This window comes from Trachurus trachurus, assembly GCF_905171665.1.
Source record: "Trachurus trachurus genome assembly, chromosome: 6".
NCBI classification, from domain to species: Eukaryota; Metazoa; Chordata; class Actinopteri; order Carangiformes; family Carangidae; genus Trachurus; species Trachurus trachurus.
Window position 1 is genome coordinate 6083008 of NC_139897.1, and position 16636 is coordinate 6099643.

General features: G+C 40.2%; 3 protein-coding genes across 3 annotated transcripts in view; 2 read left to right on the forward strand and 1 right to left on the reverse strand.

The window, feature by feature from the left end:
* crabp1a (cellular retinoic acid binding protein 1a) overlaps positions 1-16636 on the forward strand; it is a gene marked incomplete at its 3' end in the record, with an annotated part of 415466 nt that overhangs the window by 252425 nt on the left and 146405 nt on the right. The gene's annotated exons all lie outside the window — the stretch shown is intronic.
* On the reverse strand, positions 1064-8155 carry LOC310987295 (dynein axonemal intermediate chain 4-like; the record flags this gene model as incomplete). The annotated part of the gene is made up of 14 exons (XM_083973485.1): positions 1064-1120; positions 1352-1505; positions 1637-1863; positions 2077-2175; positions 2323-2438; positions 3534-3688; positions 3799-3953; positions 4686-4766; positions 5004-5061; positions 5271-5505; positions 5621-5779; positions 6026-6165; positions 7111-7163; positions 8012-8155. The coding sequence occupies 14 exons, from the start codon at positions 8153-8155 to the stop codon at positions 1064-1066; spliced, it is 1833 nt and encodes a 610-aa protein (XP_083829611.1).
* The window catches only part of ap3b2 (adaptor related protein complex 3 subunit beta 2), a gene marked incomplete at both ends in the record, with an annotated part of 57618 nt that continues 51270 nt past the window's right edge, over positions 10289-16636 (forward strand). Inside the window, one exon of the mRNA XM_083974143.1 lies at positions 10289-10401. Within this exon, the coding sequence (XP_083830269.1) occupies positions 10289-10401 (113 nt within the window). The remainder of the gene's footprint in view (positions 10402-16636) is intronic.

Sequence of the window (16636 nt, forward strand, 5' to 3'; positions counted from 1 at the left end):
GCAATCACTTACATAGAGTGTTTCGACCGGAACACGAGTCTCTCCGTCACTCTGCTCTGCTGTAACCCGAGGAGAAAACATTTCTTCTGGGATACAAGTGTTATCCAATGAGGAGAGAGAACGGCATGAAGGGCTGTGTGTGCAGCCAAGGGATGCGCGTGAATGTGGTGACGTAGCACGAGGACCAATTGATGCCTGACAAGGGCGGGGGCTGCTAACTCATGGTGCGTTCAAGGAAACTCGTACTTTGTGTTTTTCCTTCCTGTGAAGTCATACCAGTTCGATCTGGTACGAGTTCACGGGTCAGAAGTTACGAGTGGCCGTTATAGGGAACTTTCACAGACAACAGGATGGTAAAAACACGAGCTGCGGGTTACCTGGAACGCTACCAAGTCGTAGTTGTGACTTGAAGCTGTAACTTACGGTTTCAAAAGCCTGCCTTGAACGCAGCATTAGCCGAAACGGCCGTGAAGCTGATATCTGCTTTAAGGTCCATCAGACCTACAGTATATGGTACAAATTCATGTCGCAGACTTCTCTCAATTTGACCATTTGTTGGGTGCTGACTCTTTGCAGATGGAATGTGTCTTTTTAAAGGGTGCAATAAAATGCTTTCGAATCATTTTGCAGTTAAAAATGTGTACTTATATTATATATTTAGGTGAGGTTCAGACTTGAACTGATGTCTTTTGACTGATTGTTTCAATGTACTTTTTAATTAGGTTAGTTAAATATTTAAAGCTAAATTTAAGGAGCTCACTTGGCTGAGATAAACTGCACACATTTTTTCTAACAGACTGTCAAATTCACATGCAGTAATAGACTCTTATGTTTATCTTTGACCCTTTGTTCTGTTCTATTATGTGGTTAAAACATATACTACACTGCATGGAACACAAGAGACATATTAATTCCATGTTATTCAACATTTTTATTCAATTTCTAAAGAACAGTTAATAATTAACCTCAGACTTTAACCATAACAAAAACCTAGGTGCTATAACAGATTTACAAAGATGTGGTTTGATATTTTCAGTGGAGTGAAGTGATTTGAACTTTGACTTTATACCATTTGCTCTCTGGAGACTGCAAAGCGAACTATGTCATCCAGACTGTGCACCTGTAAGAAAGAGCAAGAGAGACAGTTGGATCTGTGTGCAGTACTAAATGTTGTGCCGTATTCCGCTTTTTTCAGTCATGATTCATATGTTTTAAGTGAATTGTGGGAAAATGAGTTATATGTCAGATCGTTGCGTAAGTCGATACTCCCCCTTTTCCTTTTACCCCTGTGGTCTGAAAAGGCCACAGGCTTCACAATAGGCTACGTTGAATATCAAATAGGCAGTTTTACCTGCTTGCCGCTTCCCACAGTGAAGTTCTTGGGCTTGTAGACGGTCACTTTTCCATCACTGCCGCCTACTAAGACACAGTCGGACCCATTAGCCAACAGCAGGGCAGTCAGCTTCACACCAGGTGCGGCTTGGTGCACGATGGTTGGCTCAAGGCTAAACAGAGAAGATTGCATTTAGTGGACACAGGATTATTTCTTGCTCACGTCAACCAAAGAAACGCATTGGTTGACAGTACATGAGACTGTGAGTATGAAACTGGAACTTTCTCAGTCCGACAGACTCACATGCACGTATTCAGGTCCCAGACCTCCACCTGCCGTCCATTAATGGCTGAAAACACTGAGGGTTGGTTTGGGGACCAACTGACAGAGGTCACGGCCCTCTGGGTGGAGGTGAAGCTAATCACCGGGGTGGGGTGGCTCTGCTTCCACAGCTGGATGGTCCAGTCAGAGGAACAGCTCAGAAACACATCAGGACTAAATGGAGACCATTCAATGTGGTTTACCTGGAACTGAGAGAGTAGCATGTGACATGCAGAGAAAATACTGCAGTAATTGAAGTTTACAACTACTGTTTTATTACAGAAATACATCAAAAGTTGTTCAGCACTGTATTTGTCATGTTGATTGGGTCAGGGGGTGATTCTTGTACTTGTTAAGATTTGTAATTTTGTCACAGGAACAGATGGAATATGCAGCCATTTGTGTTATCCACACAGACTTACAAAGTGTTTTTGGTAGGTTTCCAGAAAATGCTGACTGTTGGAGAGAGAGCACTTGTGGATGAGTCCGCCCTGTGTGCCGATCAGATAGATGCTAGATTCCTGCAGGAGCCGTGTACGTATAGTAAAAGCAGGAGAAACACAAACAGAAAAACAACCTCTGTGAAAACTGAAACTAAAAAGACTCCTTGTCTTAAGTGTTGTTCCAAATAAAACCAACCTGACACAATACATTTGTGACCAACTTACTACTGAATGGAAGTCAATACAAAAACCAGGCATCAACGATGCCACAACTCTGCTTTGCTTCTTCTTTTTTTCATCCTGCTCCTTAGGTTTATCAGGCCTCTTCAGCTCCATCAGGTCTAAGAACACATGGACAACATACTATACATAGTTAACCTATATACTGTATATAATACATAAAGATATAAAACATAAAGATTTAAGCTTCTACATCTGCTGTTTAAAGCAGAAGTAAGCGGAATATTTGTGTTAATATAAGTCTTAAATTAGGGGTGGGACGATATGGGTAACTCACGATTCGATACTGTGGCGATATTTGGCCCACGATAATGATAATATCACGATACACGATATCTGCGATATTCGATATATTGCAAGAAATTTCATCAACGATATATCACGATATATGTGAATGAAAAAAAAAACATAAAAAGGAAAAAGTCTCATGCATTTATTCCAAAACTTTGTACAATGTACAAATGAATAAACACTGTACAGCTGGAGACATTAAAGTGCATGAACATTAATAACATGTCTTATGTAAACCAAGACAGTGCTTTGACTGAAAAGTCAGTAGCAACTTGTTTTATGTAATTTTCCATTCATGGTATTTAAAAATAATTTTCTGTAACATTATAAGACAGCGCCGCCCCCATTTTATACAAGTGCAAGTTACAACAACATATTTCAATTGGATTTAGGTCTGAAACATGATTTATTATTTGAAAAAAAAATAGAATTTTTTTTTTTTTGAAAAAAAATAATATCGATATTTAAATATTGAATATCGATATCGTATCGCGGTATAACGTATCGCGATATATTGCCATATCGATATTTTTGCCCACCCCTATCTTAAATAGTTATATCTTCCGACGGCCATCACTTACATAGAGTGTTTGGTCCGAAACACGGGTCTGTCAGTCACTCTGCTCTGCTGTAAGCTGAGGAGAAAACGTCTTGTATACTTCCTTGTATCCTACAAGCTTTATCCAATGAGGAGAGAGAACGGCATGAAGGGCTGTGTGTGCAGCCAAGGGATGCGCGTGAATGTGGTGACGTAGGGACGAGGACCAATAGATCCATGACGAGGGCGGGGACTGCTAACTAACAAAGTTAGCCAAAACGACCGGATCGCTTACTTCTGCTTTAATTGCCATGTGTGAAATTGCGATTACACTGTTGCCATGGCTGACAGGTGCACACTGCAGTACCTATACATTCAAGACCACTTCTGCACAGGTGCCACTTCTTAATCCTGCCATCCTCTGACACAGAGACGAGGGCTTCCACCGCCTCCACCCTGATCTCATCCTGCCTGCTCCACTGGACCTGCCACACTGGCTGCAGGTGTTTGTTCACACAATCTCTACAGAACAAATGAAAAAAAAATAAAGCTCAAAGAAAATAGGTTTGGCAAGAGCTAGACTTATTGATTTGAAATTATCATCTCTATGTTCACATACACACAGTTCTCACCTGCTGCTGGTGAAACACGCCATGTTGTCTGGAAACTGGATGTTGTATAGTTCTATGGTACCATCAAACATCCCCACAGCCAGGTGGCTGGGGTTGTTGGCTGAGAAAGCCAAGCATGTAGCAGAACTATGGCAGTGGAAGACGTGTTCTGGCCACTGCACAAGGGACACAATTACAACTGCTGTCACTACAGACAGAACTAAACTGGTGAATGTACTACTTTTAAAGGTGCGTAATAATTGGCCAGGTTTATTGGCAAAATCTGAATATACTACCCATGAATATATTTGTATAATCGCTATCATTTAAAATTTGTTTTCGTAGCCTTATAATTCTTCTTTTATAGCAAGGGTCTTGCTTTAGAGAGTGTAAACCAGCAAAGAAGAAGGCAGAAGGAAAGAAGGAGTAGGAAACAGCATACGTATTGTACAATGGTTTAGATCTTCACCTCATCGCTCCATGCTCCTAAAATACTCCCAGTCGTCCCAGTCATGGTAAACAAAGTTTTTTGTCCTCAGAGGCCATCGTCATTTTGCTGACGTGAGGGGTGAATGCGAGTAAGCGAGTGAGCGCTGCAAACTAGAATCTGAATGCTAGATGTCACGGTTTTCTCCCCATTTTACACACTGGACCTTTAATGTGTTCATGTTTTCTAAATCACTTTCAATCTTCCCTCTCATTTGATCAATACACTCACACATAAATAGCTAGCAGCAAGCAAAACACTGGCCTGGTCTTTAGAGGCCATTTGGATTTCAGTGCCTTCCTATTCCTGTGTCCTTTTCCTACCTAACATTAGCATACCAGTGGGCTGACATACTGTAGGGCCCACGACGAGTGAGTGACTGAAAGGAAACAAGAAGCAACATGTATAAATGTGTATATACCATTGGGTTCTTGAGGGACCAGCAGCAGATAAGTCCTGGTTTGTTCCTCTTTAGCTCACCATATCCCACAGCCAGGAGGTTCTTATAGAGCACAAAGATAGCATAGTATAAGAGCAGAACTTTTGATGTAAAGATAATAACTTGATATTAGTTCCATAAAGATGAATATTTGCCCAGTGTAATTCCAAAATTACACCATTAAAGTGCAGTAAAATGCAAGCTGCAAGTATATTAGCATTTGCTTGTGAAGAGTTAAATAGTGACACATGACAATGGAGTGCATAAAAACAGCAGCAAGTGTGATTGTTTCGGTTTTACCGGGTCCATCTTGTTCAAGGACATGCTGTTAATGTTCCAACCACTGGTGAGCTCACAGCTGAAAGCCCACAGACATTCAAGTGTTGGAGGTAGACGAGTCTTCTCATCTTCCTTAGTCTGTTCCACAATCCTCGGCTTCACTTCACTGTCAGAGTCTTTAAAAAAAATCAACATCAACAGTATTTATTCAAATACAATGGCATTTAATAAGTGACCATTGTAGGAGAAGGAAAAGAAGCCTAGGCACAGAGTTTTAAACTGTCAGACCGATGCACCTGCACCAACACACTGAGATCAGGTTTAATCTTGAGTTTACCGTCTAGAACAGGCAGCTGTTTGTAAGCGGCCAGTTTGGGTTGAAAGATGTTTGCCATGACGTTCCTCATCATGACTAACGAGAGATTCTGGAAAGACTCTGACCCCATTATTTCTTGTGGGTTGGCCTCAACATTTAGACTCTTCAAATAGCTGTCAGTTTCGAACTGTGAGCTGATGCTACTGCCTGAGGAGATGAAATGTGAGAAAATGATACATGTCTGTTATTGCCTCACTAGCTTCCATACAAATGCCATGGAGTGGCCTCTCCGGCCCAGTGGAGATGAGTCAGGTGCTGTTACTTGTGTAGACTGAGCTGCTGCTGCTGCCACTGCTGTTTTCTTGACTGTTCTCTTGAATGTTGCTGGTGCTCAAAGTGCTGTTTGGATCAGTCTCTGTCTCAGTGGTTTCACTTTGTTTAGATAGAGAATCATAGATGTCCCAGACAGTAGCAGTTGCTCCTGTGGATATGAAAGAACACCAACTGTTGAAAGATGAACACTGCTAACTGACCGATAAGTATTGGTTGTTTCTAAATGTAAATGCTGTAGCAAAACCTTGATGGACTGTGATGAAATAGTCTGAGGTTTAAAAAAGACACCTGAGTAAATCTATCAAATCCAAACTTCATTAGAAAATTGTTTAGCACATTATGTTAAATGTGTCTGTCAAAAAAAACTATACAAAAGAAAAAAAAGATGCCTAACCCTTTTCCACCATGACAACATGTTGACACTGGATCTGTTTGTCTTTGGGTTCTCCATTAAATGTCTGCATTGACTGCACCACATACTTATCATTGTCCATTCTGTTCTTGCAAAGCTCAGTATAATGAATGTTTCTTTCTCTGCAAGAAAAAAATATGAATAAATATCAAGTTTGCTACAAAGAACAAAATTGGAACACTTTACTTGTTAACATGTCTGCACTGAACATAAACTGATATCATCTTTACACCTACATTACAATACAGTATGTGGCAAGCAGTTCAGAGCATAGCATTTCAGATCCTGTTTGATATTTCAGAAAAATCTGTGAACATAGCCATTTACTCACTTAACAACTTCTGCATCATCAGCATCTTCTGAGATACGAGTGCAAGGTATGTCCAGCAGTGAAGTTGTATCCGACTCAGTGAGATATATGTCTACTACCTTATGTAACTCCTCTTCTGTAATGTGTTTTTTCACATTGTCTCTTTTCTTTGGAAACACTGGCAGAGAGCAAATGGCAAAGAAAGAAAATCATACTGAATAAACATCTGGAAATACCACAAAATATTGTTTCCCATTACAGTGGTGGAGATGCTGCAGGGGGCAGTATTTTATTGCACATAACAAATAAAAAACTCAAGTAACCATATGGAGTGGGTATGTCCAGTTTAGGAAGACCATCCTCAGTGCTAGTAGGGGGCAATCTGTCACAGAAGCTGCCATTCCTAAATGAGCTGCAAAACAAGTCATCACAGTGTCAGAAGTGGTAAATGCATGGGAATAAGAAACAGATTTTTATTTACATTAGATACAGTCATTGTATATGTTTCTGTCACAATATATAACTATAATTCCTAAACTAGTGCTTTATAATGGTGTCAAAGTAAAATGATGCTTTACAGCTTTACTACTACTGCCACTACAATTATATGCTATTTGAACATCTAATCAGCCGGTGGAAACTGTGTAAAGACCACCTGGAAGAACGTATACTGAAACTTGATTGTGAATGTTCTGATCCTGAGCTGCAGTTTTCATCCAGAAATAATCTGCCCTGGTTGGCCTGTGTGTCCCCTGACTCGACATGATACAGCGGCTGAGGAGTAACATCAGTGCCATCTTCATCCAACACCTGTAAAGAGGGCAACAACAAACAGATATACACAAATGACATGCAATTGAGTTTCAGACTCAGGGTGCTACTTCTAGTGCTACTGGAGAAATTGGAAGTGTAACAACTGACTCATGTTACACCATCCCTGGTCTCCCCTATGAGTACAGTAATTATTTTTTCTTAAGCTTCTTATTGTACCAACAACAAGGTGAAACTACTCCATTACAAGTTCTGCAATCAAAATACTGAAAATGTATTATTTGAAACATACATAAAAAAATGTATGAAATACTGGACACGTACTTGCCCTAAGTGCTGGCCAGTTGTTATTAAATTAAAACCAGTAATTTATTTGGCATTTTTTAAGGAGTCACAAGCTTGAATGTTGGGAACCATTAGACCACTTGTATATTCTTTGAGAATCCAATTTACAATGTTTTTCAGTGTTTCCCAACCTTTTCTGGCTCATGACCCCATTTTGACATCACAAATTTCTGGCGACCCTGTCAATCAAGATGCGCCAGCTCAGATATTTTTATATGCTGCATTTTATTTGAACTCAATTTAAATTCGAGAATACAGTTGTTTAGGATTGTGTGTGGTGTTTTTAATCATATTTTTAAAAAGAATAATAATTAATTTTGAAAATATTTTTTATCAGTAATTCTTTTTATCAATCACTGGACATTTCAGACGACTCCATTTGAATTCCAGGTGACCCCACATGGGGTCCCGACCCCAAGGTTGAAAAACACTAATCCTAGTAACTTCTGTCAAATGAATGCAGTGAGGTAAAGGGTGCAGTATTATTATCATGATTCCCCCTGACAGGCGATAGAAGGTTGCTATGGTTACACTACAGTTACCCGGACTGGTCTTCCTGTAGTCTGGTGGCCTCGCCCTTTCCCCGGGCCGTTGCTCTTGCCGTTCCCGCCATGGTCCAAGACGTTTTTTCGTGTTTGAGAACCAGGGAACTTCGAGTGTCTGGCGCTTTGACCAACTCCATGCATTCCGGATGCCGACATGTAACTTGCTCGAAGAGACCTAAGGGAGAACAACACTTTCGTTGGTGAGCTAAGTTAGCTAACTCTGTGTTTCACCTCACCTAAAAATGCTGTCGTCGTTACCTGTTGATAAAATCATTTTTGTTGTTAAACTGTGAACTCACGGGTTGGGTGTAGTTTTCCTCATTTTCTCCTCGAAATTTTAGAGGCTCTAGTGTCTATGTTTAAGCTAACTATTGGTGTATTCCGCTATTTTTTCCCCCCTCCTCAAACTGCTGAATCCGACCGGTGACCTGCCGGTGACCTACGTTGCCATAGCAACATGACGAGAATGGCCTCGTGTCAGTTCCTCCGAGACAACAGTCAGGTGAGTTCCCTTTGATTTAGGCTCTACTAAACTGATATTTGGGCTCCAACGGGGACGAAAAATAAGTGATAAAAGAACATACATGAGATGCATAAAAGAACATGCATCTCAATACATTAACTGTCAGGTCAGCAGTCTTCTCCATGAGAGTGGAGCTACTGAACCAAAAGGCTCAGGAAACCTTTGCAGATGTTTGGAGTTAATCAGCTGATAAGAATGTGACACCATTAGGTTACAATAGTGAACATTTTCACAATTGTAATGTTTTGAGATACTGAATTTTGGGTTTTCGTTAAATATAAGCTATAATCATAAAGAAATATAAAGAAATACATGAAATATTTCAATCTGTGTGTAATGAATATGAGTTTCACTAAGATGCACCATAGAGGCAGGTGGGGCCAACATTTTAAGTTGATGTTTCACAAGGAACCTGATAAATATTAATATTAAGTTCCACTGGAACTTAATATTAATATTTACAACTTGCCAAGAGATACAGTGTTCCCTCAGACCAGTTGAACCAGATATGTGCTTACAGATTTCAGCATTTTTAAACAGATTTTATTTTATTTGGATCCCCATTAGCTGATGTAGTTTACATAAACTATTCTTCCTGGGGTCCGATCCGACTCTTAATTCCAGTTTTTGGACAATTAATAAACCTTTAGTAAAAAAAAAGAGAAAAAAAAGAAAAAGAAATACATTGACAGTCATCACTGGTGTGACCTCAGAGATGCAGTTACAAAGCTTACTTATCAAGTGTTTTTGTTACCCCTGTTTATTTAACATGGTGTTACATTAAACACAGTCAATACTGCCAAAAACAAAAATATGGTTAGTAAAAAGGTGAAGATAGATAAAAGCAATAATGGGAGAACTGTACTGTAGATATTTGAGTTGATAGAATATTATTGTACATAGTCTGTTCCTCCACTAGGTGGCAGTAATTAAATGAGGAGTTGCTGTAAAGATTAGGCTACCTCAGTTTACAACTTCTCATGCCACAAATATTGATAATGAACCTAGAAAGGCTACATCTAAAATTGCTACACCTTTCTTTCATATTGAATTCCGATGTAATTGCAAGATTACAAACAAACATTTGTATTTCAAATTTATTTCATTTTCATTAAAAAATATATTTTCCTAAATATTCCATACAGTGTCTAATTATGTTTTTAGTAGTGATTATTAGATGTATTGATAATGAAAAAATATATTTATTATATATATATATATATATATTTTTTTTTTTTTAGCTTGCACCCTAACAGTACCTGTATGGGATACTATCACACTAATGCTAATGTTTTCAACATGTGATAACATTAGCCTATCTCGACAGAATAATATGTAGAATACACAGAATACAGAATACAGAAGAAACCTGAGGCTTTTGAGCAAACGCCCCCTTTGGCTGGTTGCTCATCCAGCCTTGATGTGGACATCATACAGTGAGACTGTTTCCACATTGCCTGGAAATCTTGATGTCAAACAAAACGTATTGTAAATGTCATAAAGGAGAGGTGAGGAAATAAAATGAATGAAAAACACTTCCGGTTGCAGGAACTACAATCTGGCACAGTCACGTGATCAGAGCATCATCCCTGCCCCCTCCTCTCCCACCCATCATCCCCCTCTGCACCGAGCATCCCGGGCATAGAGGCGGTGTGTCTGTGCGCCTTTAAGAGCCGTTCATCCCGCTGCTTCTGCACTAAATCTCCATCGCTGCTTCTGCGAGGGCGAGAAAAACACAGAAAGCCAGGGCCATGTCCGCCAGCTCCGCTTTCAACGACGAGAAGGGGGGGTCGTCCAGCGTCGGGGAGCCCGAATATGGTCACGACCCAGCCAGCGGAGGGATTTTCTCCTCCGACTACAAAAGGTACGGAGCCACCTGCCGCGGCGCTGCTTGACGCCGTTTTTATTAGTCATGTCGTGGGGGGGTTGTACCGGGGCAGCTTGTGGCGGGGGGGAGGTGCAGTTTCCTGTCTGTAACAATGCATAGGAAGTGTATTTTACTGTCAGAAAACGGAATTCAACGTTTAAAAAGCACCCGGCTCAACTTTGTTTATGAGCGGGCCCGTGATTGAGAGCAGCGTCCGCTTCCTGACGGTCGTCAAACACTCACCGTGATTTGAGCTCGTTGAGTCAAATTAAAGGCTGCTGCCGGAGGTGACGGGTAATATATGTAATTTAATGCTGCTCTGCGTTTAAAACAGAGAGCCGGTGGTGTTTGAACGGGCAGCATTTGTGTCATATTGAAGAGGTGAGGTGTGAAAGGCCTGTGAGAGGGGATCCCAGGCCGCAGATCCGGCTTTCAGCACCACCCCTGCTGGACAGCGCGCACAGCGGCAGCAGCTCCATGAGAGCACGGATACACACTGTTCACCTGCTCACTGTGGTACAGTACCTGTCAGCAGTGGAAGATTATGACCGAGGCTTGAGTCAGTGTCATTGAAATAAGATGTATTAAAAGACAACAACAACAAAATAATAGGCAATGAATGAGTTGCTTTAGATTTGTCATGACTTTAACTCGGGATCTTTAGTTGTCTCCTGTTGATGTTTGTTTCATACAGCACATGGCTGGACAGCTAACTGTAGCCTGGTTAGTACTTTCTGACATAGTTGTATATCAGTTGGCTCTTTGAGAGTTGAAACAATCCAAAACAATATTACTTTGGCTGTTTTACATAAACACATCAATCTTAATACAAATCCCTTCTATTTATTTTTGGTGAAGATACAGTAGCCACTAGCCAGCATGCTGAACAGTACATTTTACACTTTCTCTTGCTCTGTGCTACCAATATGTATGGAGGTAATGAACTAAATCCCATAGTTGACAGATATTGGTCCGGCTGTACTCTCTGTTGACAGTTTAGTACCATATAGAGAAGACATCAAATTATTAGGAAATCAAAGCAAATTATATGTAGCCACGCAAATGAGGCACATACAGACAGGCTGTCTGTTCTTTCCCTTTGCTGTTTTCACATTGTGACTGTAACGTGTGTGTCATTATGGCACAATGTGGTCCTGAAGTCAGTTACTGTGGCAGAACTGACAGCACTTAGATTTTTAGTGAATCGTGCAATCTACAGTCACTCAATCTTACTATGTAGGCCTGTTATTATTATTTTTTTTATATCTCAGCTAGACAGTTTAAAAGTTGGTGTGGTTTGAGTACTGGGAACTCATGCAATGGTGTACTTATGACTACTGACTAGTATTCTGGCTCAAACTAAGGACCACAACATCTCATAGTGGACTCACATCCACTGCAATGCCCATAAGCATGCTGAAGTTCTGAACCATGAGTACGCCACATTATTACATGAGTACCAGTTACTCATGGGACAGAGCATGGCCATGTCTGAATTGACTTTAAGACAGGTAGGCGTCTCCAGGGCCACATAACATACACATAGGCACATCCACATGGTGGAAACTAGTGCTGGGTATTGCTACTGATTTACTGAATCAATTTGATTTCCGATCCGATTAGATATTGATTCATTTAGAGATATTTCAGTTTTAATATCAATTTTGCTTGGTTATGAAAGAGATTTTCACAGAACTAAGAAAGATGAAACTCTCTTACCTGGTGCATTATCAAAAATGTCAATGTTCACATAAAGAATTGGCCCAAAAGCAGTTACATTAATGCACATTATTTAATGTGCATATGACCCACTACAGAGGTAAACAGTGCAACTCTAAAGTATACAGTTGTGGATGGCAATCGCAATCGCGCAGATCTAACAGTTAACACTTTAAGTGAAGATCGATATGAATCGGAAAATGTACGTATTTTTTAAACCCAGCATTACTATCCCCCTGTCACCAGATAGATGTAGCTGTTTCGGAGGACATAACTATGATCTAAACTTAAATGTGTTCGCTTTTACAGCAACACAATGTAGTTACAGTAACTGTCCATCATAGAGGCTAAATCATCAATCCCTTTACTGCAGGTGTATTGGTATAAATCTGCTAAATTATTCATGTAGGCAACAGGAATAGATGCAAACATGAAACTTCCCAACACAAACCACCTGCATCAACAGATTTCTTACTGTGGGTGGAAACTCCTCAGTCAGGTCAGTTAGCACAGTAAAGTCAAGCGTTCTGCATGGGAACACTTTGTTCTCCCAGGGTTCTCTGAGGACCATTGTCCTTGGTCGGTCTCAGAAAGCAAAGCTAATAAGTCAGTTCCTTATCACACAAGTATCCTTACTGTAACTGACAAAATACAGATCACTGTTGATAGACAGGATTTATAGTTAGAAATGACTAAGTCTCACGAAACAAAGGCGGTGCCTTCTGGATACGTGAGTGGACTGAATCCTTGGGGGTAAATAGGATTTGATGTCACAGAAGAACTGTGGAAAAGCAATGATGAATGACATAGTTTTTATAGAACATACCGTATGCTACATAACCCTTCACAGTCTATTTACGTCATTCTTTCCTTCTTTTTATTTCTTAGTCAATACATTCAGCATGATCTTGCTGAGTTTAGGGTTGGATAAGGAAGTGATTCTCACTTTCCTTTGAAACATTTTGAATTTACAAGTTGCTATAGGCTATTTTAATATCCAGGACTGTATGCTGTTTATTTGTGAACATGGAGGACGTGGTATGTATGTCCACTCAGTTGTTTGCTTACTTTGTTACTTACATACTTTGAGAAATATGAGGACATTTTTTTTAAAGAGAATAACAACAGTGGAAACCAGTGCCTTTCTTGTTGTTATAATAACATATGATACCATAGATGGGTTGAGGGCTGGAGTCCTCAAGTTAGATCTTCACTGGTTCAGCTTCTGTACCGAAACATTTAGAAGAAGAAAGGAGTCACTAACAGATTTATTCCGTGCATCTCTTAGCATCATCATAAAGCTTTTCGCTGCAGATGTGACTCATATTTAGTCATTTTCATCTTTATTATTTACACCTGCTTTTCAAACAGTGACATGTTTAAAAGTATTTGGTACGCTGAAACCACAGGGAAGAACCACCAAGGAATCTGTATGCTGTGATAACATACTAACTGGAATTGGTCACAGTTTGTCAAAGAGCTTCATTTGTTGAAAAAAAGCAGCCTTCATATCACTGACACAGTAAATGTTAAAGGCTCTGCACATGTGCTCCGGTGTTTGCGCTTGCTCAGACTCTCTCTGTAAGTAGTGGAATTAACAATGGTTGAATTTCATGGAGCTGCATTTCTTCCACAAAGTGTAACCCTAATCTTCTGAAAAAATAGAAAAAGCATGCACATCCTTAAATCTAAACGCTGGGTGCTGGACAACACAAGTTCCTAGGTTTTCCTAGTAACCCTAATCTTCTGACTTGTCTCAGCATGAAACACCCAGGTTAAAAAAGCATTTAAAATAAAACAACAACACCAAAAAAAATTTCATTATAACTCAGTTTCATCAAGTGTCCTGATAAGTAGTTTTGAGAGGTAAGAGGAAAGCCATTCAAGTGTAGTTTGTACACACTTACACAATCCAGTGAAGAGCTGTAACCAAACAAAATTAGTGATAACACCAGTGGGTGTCTTTAGAAAATGTTAAATAAATTCACAGTAAATAGTTATTTGATTTCACTTAAACAATACTCATCAGGGCCAGTGCGTCACAGAACAGACACATATTTCTGAAAGTATCAAGAGCTAATGATTTGGACACACTTTTATATTGCAATAATATTCAGCTGTAACAACTGATTAAAAAAGAAATCTGCCATTATTGCAATAATTGTTTAAATCATTTTTCAAGCAACACTGCAAAACATTTCCTAGTTTGAGCTCCTTAAAGCCCCAGTATGTAACTTATTTGGCTTTTTATTAGCAAAAATCAAATATTGCTTTCATAACGTATTTCACTGAAGTCGAATCACCATACAAATGAAAGCTTTCTCGTACCTTAGAATGAGTTGTTACAAGTCATTACAAATAGGTAAGTGGGCGACGCACCGAACCGAGGCTGCCATGTTGCATCGCCATTTTTTACGTTCAGTGGCAGCGTGACCGTAGGTAACCACAGAAACTCACCGGAGCTGTCGGCTCGGGGAGAAAGTTTTCCAGGTAGCACCTGTTAAAACTGTCACCACTGTGTAGTGTGAGGAAGGACGGAGGCACTGGTGTTGCTACAATACGACATCACCATGACAACATATTGTCACGCCTGTGTTGATTTGCCTCGTGCTGGCGGACCACTTGTTTACATAGACGCTTGTTTATCCTGTTACATGCAGCGTCTGTTGTCTGTCTGACGTCTGCCCGATTTCACGTGAATGCAACATCAAGAATACGTTCCGATATGCAACCGCACCGCTAAATGGGGGTAATTCCTACATATTATACCTTTAAATATCAAATGCTTTTGCTGCTTTTACTGTACAGTACCACCATTCCTACCACAATGATTTGTGACTCAATGCACTGTGTCAAATATGCTGCAATATGCTGCTCTGAACTGATGTCTGAGTTGTGGGTCAGAGTAATCATTACCCCGTCTGTGTTATTTCAACATTTTTCTCTTCACTGATTTTTTTTTGAATTGAATTGACCCTTTGTCAAGGCCCCGCCCCCCACGGTTACTGTTGCTAGGTTGGACAAACAATGGTCACGGAAGGGTTAACTCCCATTGGAAACCATTGAAAATTAGGCAGATTTAAATTGCTTGTAAGGAAAATTTGAATTAACTTATAGATCAGAAAAATAGTGTCCATGATAGAGGACAGACGTGGCTCAATAGCGATTGAACGGCATTACCTGACTTTTCCGAAAAATGGGGAAAAATCATTGTTTTGGTCACTCACTAGCTAGTAGCTAACGACGCTAGCTAACGTTAGCTACATGCTAACGCTTAATCTCCGCCGATCTCCCGTTTTTCCTCGTTAAACTTCACAAAGTTCAAAAGACATTAGCAGCGGTAATGTTACGTTTGCTAGATAATTATGAAGGTATTAGATCTTCTGTGTCCATGAACACGACCAGAGAGTGGACTGGAGAATGAATGAGCTTCAATAGCACTTCAGTACAGCCAGGGAAAAACAGGCTCACTTCTCATGAGGACTGCACACAACAACAACAAACAAACCTATGCAGTTAACCCCTGACCTATGCCTAGAGCTCCCCCTAGTGGACCACCCCCAAACCCTATTATTAAGCTCAACTAAATACATAACAGAAGGTTAAAGTAGGCTATATGTATACAGTAGCCTACATAGGGTTTATTGATGTCTTAGGTTTGGGGAATGGGATAAAAATGACTCCGGGAATATGTTCCAGATATTGTGAGTTGCTATTGCAGGAACCCCAGGCACATTTTAACCATATTGAAAAATTATAAAGTAGTTTTTGCCGAAAAACTTGCTGTCTGCCTATCTCGTTTCATAGGGTTTCATTCCAGGGTTGTCCAACCTTAGAATGTTGCGCAACACGTGACATGGGGAGAAGCGCTCTGATTGGTGGAACAGCAGACCAATCAGAAGGCCAACAAAGGGTCAATTGAATTGAATTGAATTGAATTCCTTTATTGTCATTCATACCAAGGTATAAACGAAATTTAAACTTTTAGACAAAGTGATTCATTAAGAAATCAATCAACAGATTAATACAGTCTTTTCTCAGACTCTTCATTTCACACAGTCTCTTGACATTCTCACTCCCACAATCATCACACCTTGCCATCACTGGTGTTTCACTGAAGCTGCTGCTGAAGCTGCAGGCTCTTGAGCAGCAGCAGCAGCAGCTGGAGCACCGCTGCACCACCACATCTCACCAGCAGAGGGAGCTCATTGTTCATAGACGACAGAGACGTGGCTGTGAACTGTGAGGAGGTTTCTGCCTTGAAGCTGTTTGGAAAACATTAATCATTAGCTTTCAATTGTAGCCTAATTTTCTGACTGTGTCAGCTTCCTCTTGTTGTTATGTCAGATGTGTGTGAGTCGGTTTAACCAGTTTGTGAAGGAGAAAGCGCTGACTCAACCTTCACCTTGGAAACGTGGCAGGTGTGAGATGTAGCTGCCGTTCTCAGACCGTGTCGGTCTCCCTCTGCTCTTCTCTTTGAAAATCTACTAACTGTTCTTCAACATACTATGTT